The 13,784-nt window shown below is 39.8% G+C and overlaps 1 protein-coding gene across 1 annotated transcript in view; it reads right to left on the reverse strand.

The window, feature by feature from the left end:
* ACAD10 (acyl-CoA dehydrogenase family member 10) overlaps positions 1-13,784 on the reverse strand; it is a 73,306-nt gene that overhangs the window by 34,708 nt on the left and 24,814 nt on the right. The window contains exons 6-8 of the mRNA XM_012809036.2: positions 12,880-13,039; positions 10,963-11,104; positions 1,341-1,409 (exon numbers count right to left, since the gene is read on the reverse strand). Coding sequence (XP_012664490.1) covers positions 1,341-1,409; positions 10,963-11,104; positions 12,880-13,039 — 371 coding nt within the window. The remainder of the gene's footprint in view (positions 1-1,340; positions 1,410-10,962; positions 11,105-12,879; positions 13,040-13,784) is intronic.

Genomic DNA, 13,784 nt, shown 5'->3' on the forward strand with positions numbered 1-13,784 from the left:
CCTTAGGTGTACGTGGCTGGCGCCTTAGCCGGTTGAGCTATAGGCGCCAAGCCAACATTTTTATTCTTAAGAGATGCATGCTGGGGGGCAGTACCTGTGACTCTAAAGGGTATGGCACCGGCCCCATAGGCCGGAGGTGGTGGGTTCAAACCCAGCCCCGGCCCAAAAAAACTTAAAAAAGTCTTTAAAGAAATAATTTAAAAAAAAAAAAAAGAGATGTATGCTGTCTGAAACTTCAAAAATTCAGTCATAAAATATGTATTATACATAGATACATATATTCACATACACACACAAATTAAATATGGTAAAATGTTAATCATGTTTTAATCTAGATGAAATATAAATAGGTATTCATTACACTAATTTTTTCTTCCTTCAACTTTTCTAGATGTTTCAAAATTTTCCAAATTATAAAAAGTTGAGCAAAAAAAGACAAGAGCTGAGGCACTATCCATAGCTCAGTGGTTAGGGGACTGATTGCATGCTCCAGGGCTGGTGGGTTCAAACTGGCCCAGGCCTGATAAACAAACAAACAAACCAAAAAAAACAAAAAAAATAGACAGGTGTTATGACAGGTGCCTGTAGTCCCAGTTACTAGGGACGCTGAGGCAAGAGAATCACCTGATCCTAAGAGTTTGAGGTTGCTGTACTCTACCAAGGGTGACAAAGTGAAACTCGGTCTCAATAAAAAAAATAAAGAGAGAGAGAGAAAAGACCTGTTACAAAGTTGTCTAAAATAATTTAGAAAGACCACAATAAAATTAACAGAAACAAGCAACATGAGACTAGATGAAAAAATATGTTTGTTTGTTTTTGTCGAGACAGAGTTCTACCCTATCCCCTGAACAGAGTGCAATGGCGTTATAGCTCACTGAAACCTCAGACTTGGGCTGTAGGCATCCTGCTGCTTCAGCCTCCAAAGCTGCTGGGATTATAGGTACTCACCACAATGCCCAGCTGGGTTTTTCCATGTTTTTCATGAGTCGTGGGTCTCACTCTCACTCAGACAAGCCTTGAACTCCTGAGCTCAAGCAATCCTCCCACCTCAGCCTCCCACAGTGCTGGGATTACAGGTGTGAGCCACCACAATCAGTTGAAAATATATTTTTTGAATGTCAAAAAAGGTGTTTTCTACCAATTCCCATAAAAGCCACCATATGTTGATTTTTCAGGGTATCTTAAAGATCTGAGAACTTCTGGGGGAGGTTGCTATAAAGTTTTTTTCTCTCCTACTCAAATTTTATTTGTCCTTAACAATCTGGAATTTGAGTTAGTACACAGGCTTTTCATGCCTGTAGCTTGATTATGCAATGGTAAAAAATACATCTGAGCTTTACCTTGAATCTTCACAGAGGTCAAGAACATTAGGGACAGGCACGTCAGCATTTGCAAGGGCTTTCATAATCCTGCCAGAAAAAAATTAAAATAAGCATAACTGCTGGCCAAACTGATGAAATTTTCTTGAAATTACTTTTCTGATTTAAAAATTAGTACAGGCATATATTAGATTGGAATTCTAATATTCAATTGAGTCAAAAGTAGATAAGAACAAAAAACAGATGGGATAAACAAAAAACAAATGATGAAGTTGCAAACTTAAATGAAACATACCAAAAATATGACCTGCCTATATGATGTCTATAAGAGATATGCTTTAAATATAAAAACATCAGTTGAAAATGGAAGGCTAGAAAGGGAAGTATCATGTAATTGGTAAGCATAAGGAAGTTGGTGTGGCTACTTCAATATCAGATAAAGAGGCCTTTACAGTAGAGAATAAGAGACAAGACAGTTCAAAATGATAAAGTACTTGATTATCAGAAAGATCTTACAATCATAAATACATATTGCTTAACAAGAGAGCTTAGAAATATATGAATGAAGTATAAATGATTCAAACTAAAAAGAAAAATGGACAAATCCACAATTATATTAATAGTTGAGATTTTAAAGCCAGGCACAGCGGCTCATGCCTGTAATCCCAATACTTTGGGAAGCTGAGACAGGTGGATTGCCAGAGCTCACAGGTTTGAGACTAGCCTGAGCAAGAAGAGCAAGACTCTGTCTCTAAAAATAGCTGGGCGTTGTGGTGGGTGCCTGTAGTTCCAGCTACTTGGGAGGCTGAGACAAGAGAATCTCTCAAGCCCAGGAATTTGAGGTTGCTGTGAGCTGTGACGCCATAGTACTTTACTGAGGGTAACATAGTAAGACTATTTCTCAAAAAAAATTAAAATAAATAAATAAATAATAAAAAATTTAAAAAATAAATAATAAATTTTGCAGAGTATTTCTCAGACCTCAATGGAATTAAACTAGATTAATATATGATATCTGGGAAAAAACCAATTATTTGAAAACAAACCAACACACTCTATAGAACCCCTGGGTTAATGAAGAAATCAAAAGAGAAATTAGAAAATATTTCAAATAATAATATAAAATTTGTAGGACACAGTTAAGCAGTGCTTTGAAAGAAAGTTGTAATTTTAAGTGTTTGTGTTAGATATCTTTCCACACTATAATAGTTGGAGATTTTAACACCCCATTAGCAGAACTGGACAGATCTTCCAAGAGAAACTAAACAAAGAAATAATGAACTTGAACAAGACCCCAGAACAAATGGACTTAAAAAACATATAGAACACTTTTGAACACCTATAGAACACTTTTATCCTAACAAAACCAAATACATATTCTTCTCATCATCCCACAGATCATTTTCCAAAATTGATCATATCATAGGTCACAAGGCTAATTTCAACAAATTCAGAGGAATAGAAATTATCCCCTGTATCTTCTCAAGACCATCATGGAATGCAAGTTGAACTCAACAGCAACAGAAATCTTCATTCTCAGATAAAATCACGGAAACTAAACAACCTTATGCTAAACGATGGCTGGGTCATAGATGAGATCAAGAAGGAGATTGTTAGATTTCTGGAACAAAATGATAATGAAGACACAAACTATCAAACCTGTCAGATACTGCAAAGACAGTGCTTAGAGAAAAATTTATAGCATTAGATGCCTTCATCAAGAAAAGAGAAAGAGAGGCTCGGCACCTATAGCTCAACTGCCTAAGGCGCCAGCCATGTACACCTAAGGTGGCGGGTTCGAATCCCCAGCCCGGACCTGCCAAAACAACAATGACTGCTGCAACCAAAAAATAGCCGGGCGTTGTGGCTACTTGGGAGGCTGAGGCAGGAGACTCGCTTGAGCCCAGGAGTTGGAGGTTGTTGTGAGCTGTAATGCCATGGCACTCTACCCAGGGAGATAGCTTGAGGCTCTGTCTCAAAAAAAAAAAAAAAAAAGAAAAGAAAAGAGAAAGAGGCTTGGCACCTGTGGTTCAAGTGGCTAAGGCGCCAGCCACATACACCTGAGCTGGCGGGTTCAAATACAGCCCAGGCCCACCAAACAACAATGACAGCTGCAACCAAAAAATAGCTGGGCATTGTGGTGGGCGCCTGTAGTCCCAGCTACTTGGGAGGCGGAGGTAGAAGAATTGCTTGTACCCAGGAGTTAGAGGTTGCTGTGAGCTGTGATGCCAGGGCACTCTACCCAGGGTGACAGCTTGAGGCTCAAAATAAATAAATAAATAAATAAATAAATAAAAAAGAAAAGAGAAAGAGAGCAATTCAGCAACCTAATAGGCCATCTCAAGCAACTGGAAAAGGAAGAAAAATCTAATCCCAAACCCAGCAGAAGAAAAGAAATAACCAAAATTAGAGCAGAACTAAATGAAATTGAAAACAAAAGAATTATTCAGGCTCAGCGCCTGTGGCTCAAGTGGCTAAGGCGCCAGCCACATACACCTAAGGTGGCAGGTTTGAATCCAGCCTGGGCCTGCTAAACAATGATGGCTGCAACCAAAAAACAGCCGGGCATTGTGGCAGATGCCTGTGGTCCTAGCTAATTGGGAGGCGGAGGCAGGAGACTTGCTGGAGCTCAGCAGTTGGAGGTTGCTGTGAACTGTGATGCCACAACACTCTACCCAGGGGGACAGCTTGAGGCTCTATCTCAAAAAAAAGAAAAACTTATTCAGAAGATCAGCAAAGATCTTTATTAATCTTGAAAAGATTAATAAAATTGATAAACTCTTGGCTAGACTAACCAGAAAGAGAAAAACAAGATCTCTAATAATTAGGCAGCGCCTGTGGCTCAAAGGAGTAAGGCTCCTGCCCCATCTGCTGGAGGTGGTGGGTTCAAACCCAGCCCCGGCCAAAAACTGCAAAAAAAAAAAAAAAAAAAAAAAAAAAGATTTCTAATAACAAATACAATCAGAAATGATAAAGGGGAAATAACAACAGATGCCACAGAAATATAAAACATTCTCAACAATTACTACAAAAAACTCTATTCCCAGAAATAACAAAATGTAGAGGCAATGAACTGATATCTAGAAGTATGATACCTTCCCAAACTCAACCAGAAAGATTTAGAAATCTTGAATAGACTAATACCAAGTATTGAAATAGCATCAATTATATAATCTCCCAAAAAAGAAAACCCCTGGACCAGATGTTTTCACACCAGAATTCTATCAAACCTTCAAAAAGAAACTAGTTCCTATACTGTATAAACTTTTCCAAAATATAGAGAAAGAAGAAATCCTCCCCAGTGCATTTTTTTTTTTTGAGACAGAGCCTCAAAAAAAAGAGCCTGGGTAGAGTACTGTGGCATCACAGCTCACAGCAACCTCCAACTCCTGGGCTCAAGAGAGTCTCCTGCCTCAGCCTCCCAAGTAGCTAGGACCACAGGTGCCCACCACAACGCCCGGCTATTTTTTGGTTGCAGCTGTCATTGTTGTTTGGTGGGCTGGGCTGGACTTGAACCCACCACCTTAGGTGTATGTGGCTGGTGCCTTAGCCACTTGAGCCACAGACGCCGAGTCCCCAATGCATTCTATTAAGCAAATATCACCCTGATCACCAAACCAGGAATGGACCCAACAAAAAAATAAAACTATAGACCAATATCTTTAATGAATATTGATGCAAAAATATTCAACAAGATTTTAGCAAACAGAATACAGCAACACATTAAAAAGATTATATACCATGATCAAATGGGTTTTATCCCAGAGACATAAGGTTGGTTTAACATACGCAAATCTATAAATATAATACACCATACAAATAGAATAAAAAACAAAGACCATGTGATTCTTTTAATTGATGCAGAAAAGGCTTTTGACAATATCCAGCATCTTTTCATGATAAAAATGCTCAAGAAAATAGGCTTTAGAAGGAACATTCCTTAAGCTGATAGAAAATATCTACAACAAACCCACAGCCAATATCATATTGAATGGAGTAAAACTGAAAGCATTAAAAAAAAAAAAATGAAAGCATTCCCACTCAAATCTGAAACTAGACAAGGATGCCTACTGTCTCCACTGCTATTTAACATAGTATTGGAAGTGCTAGCCATAGCAATCAGGCAAGAGAAGGAGATCAAAGGAATCCAAAAGGGGACAGAGGAGGTCAAACTCTCCCTCTTCACAGATAACATGATCTTATACCTGGAAAACCCCAGAGACTCAAATACAAAGCTCTTAGAAGTCATCAAGGAATATAGCAGCATCTCAGGTTACAAAATCAATACCCACAAATCAGTAGCCTTTGTATACACCAACAATTGTCAAGCCAAGAACAAAATCAAAGACTATTCCTTTTACAATAGCACCAAAGAGGATGAAATACCTGGGAATATATCTAACAAAAGTTGTGAAAGATCTCTATAAAGAGAATTATGAAACTTTGAGAAAGGAAATAGCACAAGATGTCAACAAATAGAAGAACATACTACGTTCATGGCTAGGAAGAATCAACATCGTTAAAATGTCCATACTACCCAAAGTAATCTATAGATTTAATGCAATCCCCATCAAAGCACCAATGTCATACTTTAAAGATCTTGAAAAAATAGTACTTTGATTCATACAGAACCAGAAAAAACTCCTAATAACAAATGTAGTCTTTAAAAATAAAAACAATTCTGGAGGTATCACGTTGCCAGACTTCAGGTTATATTACAAGGCTATAGTGATCAAAACAGCATGGTACTGACACAAAAACAGAGACACAGATCTATGAAATAGGATAGAGAATCTAGAGATGAACCCAGCCACATATCATCATTTAATCTTTGATAAGCCTAACAAAAACTTGCAATGGGGAAAAGAATTCTTATTTAACAAATGGTGCTGGGAGAACTGGTTATCCACATGTAGAAGACTGAAACTGGACCTGCACCTCTCACCATTGACAAAAATCAATTCTTGCTGGATAAAAGATTTAAATTTAAGACACGAAACAATAAAAATTCTACAAGAGAATGTGGGAAAAACACTTTAAGATATTGGCCTAGGAATAAACTTTATGAGGAAAACTCCCCGAGTAATTGCAGCAACACCAAAAATAAGTAACTGGGACCTGATCAAGTTAAAAAGCTTTTGCACAGTGAAGAGTACCACAAACAGAGCAAACAGCCCTCAGAATGGGAGAAGATTTTTGCATGTTATGAATCTGACAAAGGCCCGATAACTAGAATCTACAGAATTCCAATTAAACAATAAGAAAAGTGCAAACAAGTGGGTAAGAGATTTGAACAGAAAATTCTCCAAGGATGACAGATGAATGGCCTACAAACACATGAAAAAACGCTCATCATCCTTAATCATCAGAGAAATGCAAATCAAACCACTCTAAGATATCACCTAACCCCAATAAGATTAGCCCACATCACAAAGTCCCAAAACACCAGATGCTGGCAGGATGTGGAGAGAAGGGAACACTGCTACACTGCTAGTGGGGTTGTAAACTAATACAGCCCTTTTGGAGAGAAATATACAGAATCCTCAAAGATCTAAACGTATACCTTCCATTTGACCCTGCAATCCCATTATTAGGTATCTACCCAGAAGAACAAAAATCATTTTATAACAAAGACATCTGCATTAGAATGTTTACTGTGGCTCAATTGCCAAGTCGTGGAAGCAAACTAAGTGACTGTCAACCCATGAATGGATCAACAATCTGTGGTATATGTGTACCATGGAGAATTATTCAGCCATTAAAAAAGATGGAGACTTTACATCTTTTACATTTACCTGGATGGAACTGAAATACATTATTCTTAGTAAAGTATCACAAGAATGGAAAAATAAATATGCATTGTATTCCATACTAATATGAAATCAGTATTTAAATAATTACATGTTCCTAAAAACAATAAAACACTATTATAGTCCAGTTTAGGGGTAGAGGGAAGCAGGCAGGGGGAGGGGGAAGGACATATGGCAGAAGGAGGGAGGGCATGAGGCGAGATCTCATTTATTGTGTACATTGTAAGGGTGTATAACATGCCCCCTGGGTGAGGGGCTCTTCTACAAATGGAACATTATCCTGGAAGTGAGAACAGTATAACCTAAATATTGTACCCTCATATTAATTTGAATAAAGTTTTTTTAAAAAGACCTATTATCTTACTTCACCAGTTAGACTATCAATTTGAAAATAGGTATCATATATCATGTCTCAAAGTACTTATCAACTGTCTTGCACATGATGGGGACATTAACTTTTAATTACTAGATTATTAATTAATAAGACAGTGCATATTGTTATAAGCCATAGAAGACACACTTGTGACATCCCTAAGAGCCATTCTCTATTTCTCTGGTTAATAGAAATTACATTTCATACAGGTATTAGGCATCTGGGCTTCAAAGGGCCTGCCTTAACCCTAGGATGAATAGTCAGTAATCTAAATCAATGGTTTTCAACTCTAACTACTTGAATGCCTCTACTTAGGAGTTAATATAATGCTGCAACTGGGAGGAACAGTTTGAGATCAATTTGCTATCCAGTATGTCTATTAGTTGTGCCAGAGTTTAGCTGTTTAAATATAACAGAACATAATGAAATTTTCATATGTACATTTATATTTTGAATTGTTATAAATACAAAACTAATACAAATATAAAAAAAAAAGTTTGTGTTAGAAAAGAAAGATTTTAAATCACTGACTTAAGGTTATACCTTAAGAAGGTAAAAATAAACCTAGAGTCAGTAGATAAAAGGACATAAAGTTAACAGCAGAAATAAAATAAAATAAAAAATTAACAAAACCATTGTTAACCAAAGAATCAAGAACATTGATTCTTTGACAAGATCAATACAATTGATACATCCCTAGCTAGAATGAAGAGAAAGAGATGGGGAAAGAGAGAGGAAATACAAATTGTCAATCAATACCAGGAGTGATAAAGAGGGGATATTACTACAGCACCTACATACATTTAAAGACAGGCCAAGTATGGTGGGTCATGCCTGTAATCCCAGCATTTGGGGAGGATGAGCTGGCAGGATCATTTAAGGAAGGAATTTGAGACCAGCCTAAGCAAGGGTGAGACCCTATCTCTTCACAAAAAAATAGAAAGATTATCTGGGCATGGTGGTACACACTGATAATGCTAGCTACTCAAAAGGATCACTTTAGCCCATAGGTTGAGGTTGTAGTCAGCTATGATGATACCACTGTGTTCTAGCCTGGGCAGCAAAGCAAAACCCTATCTCAAAAAAAAAAAAAAAAAAAAAAAAAAAAAAAAGAAAGAAAGAAAGAAAAGAAAAGAGAAAAAAAAAAGAAGGTGACATTATGAACAATTTATGGACAATGAATTCAACAGCTTAGGTGAAATGGAAAAAATGCCTTATAAATTACAACTTATCAAAGCTAAAACAAGAAGAAATATCTGAGTAACCCTATATTTATTAAACTGAATTCATAATAAAAAACCTTCTCCTAAAGAAAATTCCTGGGCTCTGCGCCTGTGGCTCAAGCGGCTAAGGCGCCAGCCACATACACCTAAGGTGGTGGGTTCGAATCCCCAGCCCGGGCCGCCAAACAACAATGGTGGCTGCAACCAAAAAATGGCCGGGCGTTGTGGCGGGCGCCTGTAGTCCCAGCTACTTGGGAGGCTGAGGCAGGAGACTCGCTTGAGCCCAGGAGTTGGAGGTTGCTGTGAGCGTGATGCCATGGCACTCTACCCAGGGGGATAGCTTGAGGCTCCGTTTCAAAAAAAAAATAATAATAAAATAAAATAAAAAAAAGAAAATTCCTGGAACAGACGGTTTTACTGGTAAAATCTACAAAACATTTAAAGAAGAAAATGTTTTCTTGTCCTTTTTCTTTGTTTGTTTTTTTAGAGACAGGCACTCACTATGTCAGGATCATAGCTCACTGCAGCTTCGAACTCCCAGGCTCAAGTTGATCTTTCTACCTCAGCCTCCTGAATAGCTGACTCTACCAGCAGATGGTACCAACCACACCTGGCTAATTTTTTCTATTTTTTATAGAGATTGGGGAAGTTTTGCTATGTTGCCCAGGCTGGTCTCAAACTCTTGGCCTCAAACAATCCTTTCCCCTCGCCTTCTGGAATTATAGGCATGAGCCACTGCTTCCAGCCACATTTGGCATTTTACAAGCAGGTACTGTATTATATTTTATCTTCAGATGAACATTTCATTTTTCACTATAATAGAAATTCTGTGCATTCCTGGATTTTTGTAACTATCGTTCTACACACTCCAGAATTCCTTAGTACCTCTGGGAATGGTTAGAGAGAAATCCCAACCAGGATTTTAGAATCTCTCTTGCCACAAGTACAGATCTGCTCTTACATAGGCACATAGATTAAGTGCTCGGAAAGAGCTGTAGGTTTTCTCCTTTGAGTAAGAACCCCCAAGGGTTCACAATCAGCTGGAGTCCCTGCAACACCTAGAGAAAAGTCAGAATCTAAGAACCAAAGAGTCAAGAGGAGAAGTAATAAACAACGAGAACAAGGAGGGGCCCAGAACTGAAAGCACATTGTCCTTATTCCTCTCTGCAACTCTCCTTCTGTAGAGTGCAAGAGGCTGGGAGTAAGAAGAGGAAGGGTAGGGCGGTGCCGGTGGGTCAAAGGAGTAGGGTGCTAGCCCCATATACTGGAGGTGGCAGGTTCAAACCCAGCCCTGGCCAAAAACTGCAAAAAAAAAAAAGAAGAAGAAGAGGAGGGCAAATCCCACAAGAATGAGCCCCTTTCTAGAGCTCACTCTTCACAGAATTTGGAGCGAGATTTTTTCCTACCTTCTACATCTAAATTTTCCTATTTGCAAAACAAACTATTTTACTGGGGATAGGTTGCAATACATTTATTCTTTTAAACATTCTAGTATAGAAAATTTCAAACACATATAAAGGCAGAGAGCTTCATATGGTGAACCCCCATATACCTGTCAAATAGCTTCAATGACTATCCACTCTTGGCTACCTGGAGCCCCCCAATATACCGATTTTCAGACTAAAGGTCTTAAAGACTTTAATCTTTTTTTTTTTTTTTTTTTGAGACAGAGCCTCAAGCTGTCCCCCTGGGTAGAGTACCATGGCTTCACTGCTCACAGCAACCTCCAACTCCTGGGCTCAAGCGAGTCTCCTGCCTCAGCCTCCCAAGTAGCTGGGACCACAGGCACCCACCACAATGCTCGGCTATTTTTTGGTTGCAGCCATTATTGTTGCTTGGCGGGCCCGGGCTGGATTCGAACCCACCACCTTAGGTGTATGTGGCTGGTGCCTTAGCCGCTTGAGCCACAGGCGCCGAGCCAAAGACTTTAATCTTTACCGGAAAAGTTTTTGAGAAAGGAAAGACTAAAGAGAATCTCAATAATGCCTTTTTTATCATCTAGAAGTTAAAAAAAAAAAAAATCTAGTCTTCTGCAGGTTTAGAAATAGGAAAGAGAAAACAAACTTCTAAATGAAATTAGGTTACATGTTCTTATTCAAAATAACTAAGAGATTTCTAACTGCAGTTATAAGTGTCTTAGGCCACTTCTGCAGAGTGCTGACTTGTTAGCTCAGGGGCTAAGCTTGTGCCACATGGAGACCAGGAGGGCAAGTGTCCCCTGGGCCCTGAGAACTTACCTGAACTCCCTCTCCACTGCGTGGGCAGATGGAAGGAGTGCTCCTGGAGGTTTCTTCCTCAGAACCAGCTGATGGTCGGCCAGCCTGAGGTAGTAAGTTGGATTAGACTGCCCGTGATCAAACTGAAGGACTTGCAATGGGCCTGTAAGTTTGAAAACAAAGTTAAGACTTAAATCTGAACACTAGATAACAGATCTGCAGAGATATTCTTTCTAATAAGTTCTGCAGTTGGGATGCAAAATACCCTCATCTGGTATACAGAGCAAGGAAATTCTCTCCTACCTGGCTACCAGGAGTGACTGAATCCCAGACCCAGTTTGAGTCCAGAATCACATGTCATTACAGTTTGGCAAAGGCCACTCACTTCACACCATGATAATTTTCTTACTTTGTATGGGTGTCCAATTTTATCCTTCTTGCCAACTCCTGCTTCATGACCAAAAACATTTTCATTCTGTTTATCAACCACAAGCATAGTCATGGCAACCCATCTTGCCAAACGGAATGTTTTAAGCCTAAGGATGAAAAGTGCTCTTGTGTATCCCGCAGCCTGACACTGACATGATAGCTAAAAGGAACTATGCAGAAGCATTGGGCTTGAGCCAAAGCTTCTTCTGTCAGATATAATTTCCTACTCCACCAGGCTGAGTTCTTTGGCTACCTGGCAGGTACCAGGCTGAGATGAACTCACTAACCTTCAGCTCCATAAGATATAGACCAAATTCTTCACTGGTAGAAATGAATTCATTTCATTTGGCCAAAAGAACAAGAAAGCATAATAGGGTGTTGTGGCAGGTACCTATAGTCCCAGCTACTTGGGAGGCTGAGGCAAGAGAATTGCTTTAGCCCAAAAGTTTGAGGTTGCTGTGAGCTGTGATGCCAGGGCACTCTACCAACAGTTTCACCATAGTGAAACTCCGTCTCAAAAAAAAAAAAAAAAGCAAAGGGAGCATACCTGAGTCTGTCAGCCCCTCAGCTTTGTAGAGGCACTATCAAGAATCTGGTTGTCAGAAAACATCATAACGTGCAACTCCATCAATAAAAGCCTTTTTTAAGGATCAAGTGGATAAGGCAAAACTTTTCTTCAAAAGCTAACAAGGGACCTGCTTTTCTGAGGGTAGAATGTTAAGAATGAAATAGGGAACTTCTCTCCAAGAAATGCAGACAACTTGTTGTATTTTAAAATCATGCAACTTTTGGGGAGGCGCCTGTGGCTCAGTGAGTAGGGCGCCAGCCCCATATACCGAGGGTGGCGGGTTCAAACCCAGCCCCAGCCAAACTGCAACAAAAAATAGCCGGGTGTTGGGGCGGGCGCCTATAGTCCCTGCTACTTGGGAGGCTGAGGCAGAAGAATTGCCTAAGCCCAGGAGTTGGAGGTTGCTGTGAGCTGTGACTCCTTTGCACTCTACTGAGGGCAGAAAAGTAAGACTCTATCTCTACAAAAAAAAAAAAAAAATCATGCAATTTTTAAGTCACTTTCGCAAAACAGACTGTCCTCTCAGAAATTCAGAAACTCAGGCGGCACCTGTGGCTCAAAGGAGTAGGACACTGGCCCCATATACAGGAGGTGGCGGGTTCAGACCCAGCCCCTGAGGAAAAACTGCAAAAAAAAAAATTTAGAAACTCTCAAATGCCCCTGGGTACACAATGTAGTCCCCAAGTTCTTCATCTACAGGTGACTACTGCCCAACCACACTCTTGGTGGAGGAGAGGTATAAGTATACTTTGGGGGATCTGTGAAAAAGAAAGCTAATGTTTTTCCCAAGCAAAATTAAAAATAGCACTCAGATCCACCAGGCCGGATGGCTATTTTCCTCACCACATTGCTTCTCTGTCTCTATTAGAGCTTGAAAGTGAAAATCAGACTAAAAGCATAGCTTTGGAGAAAGAGTTTCTAAAATACAAAAATGTACATACCTGTGGTTTGGATCCCCAGTAAGTCTTTGAGGTACTTCTCTAAGGAATCTTTTGGTATTTCCATTGTCTTTCTCACAGGACGTGTGTTTGGAATATTCACTCTCAATGTAAAACCCAAAAGAGTTTCTAATTCCTGTACTGCAGTCTCGGGATCATCAACCTGGTTTTGGAGAGAATATTGAACATGCACCACCTGCTGATCCTGAGCTCTCTTCTTGTCTGTTCTTTACAAGGGTAGTTCTTTAAAGGGAAATTATTAGAGGTCAGTTCTCTGAGGAAGGCTTTTGAAGCCAGGACAGTCAGCTAATGAGAAAGCAACAGAATGAGTTTCCTCTTCCCAGTTAACTCCTACCCACAATGAACTTTCTATCTGCAGGAAAGAGCATCAGTCAAGAGTTCACAACTCATTGCCCCCAATAGTGGGGCATGATAGCTTGTGCCTATAGTCCCAACTACTAGAGGTGGAGGCAAGAGGATCACCTGAGCCCAGGAGTTCAAGACCAGCCTGGGCAACATAGTGAGATCCTGTCCTTAAAAAAATACTCTCTTTTGGCTCGGTGCCTGTGGCTCAAGTGACTAAGGCACCAGCCACATACACCTGAGCTGGCGGGTTCAAATCCAGCCTGGGCCTGCCAAACAACAGTGACGGTTGTACCAAAAAAGTAGCCGAGCATTGTGGCAGGCACCTGTAGTCCCAGCAACTTGGGAGGTGGAGGCAGAAGAATTGCTTGAGCCCAGGAGTTTGAGGTTGCTGTGAGCTGTGATGCCATAGCACTGTACCCAGGGTGACAGCTTGAGGCTCTGTTTCAAAAAAAAAAAAAATACTGTCTTCTGCCAGGATTGTCTTCTGCATAAGAAGATTGTGCTGCAGCATTTGCTCTGTCCCACAGGCCCATTAACCTAAT

Source organism: Otolemur garnettii, unplaced genomic scaffold, assembly GCF_000181295.1.
Source record: "Otolemur garnettii isolate 467f Iridium unplaced genomic scaffold, OtoGar3 scaffold00099, whole genome shotgun sequence".
NCBI lineage: Eukaryota > Metazoa > Chordata > Mammalia > Primates > Galagidae > Otolemur > Otolemur garnettii.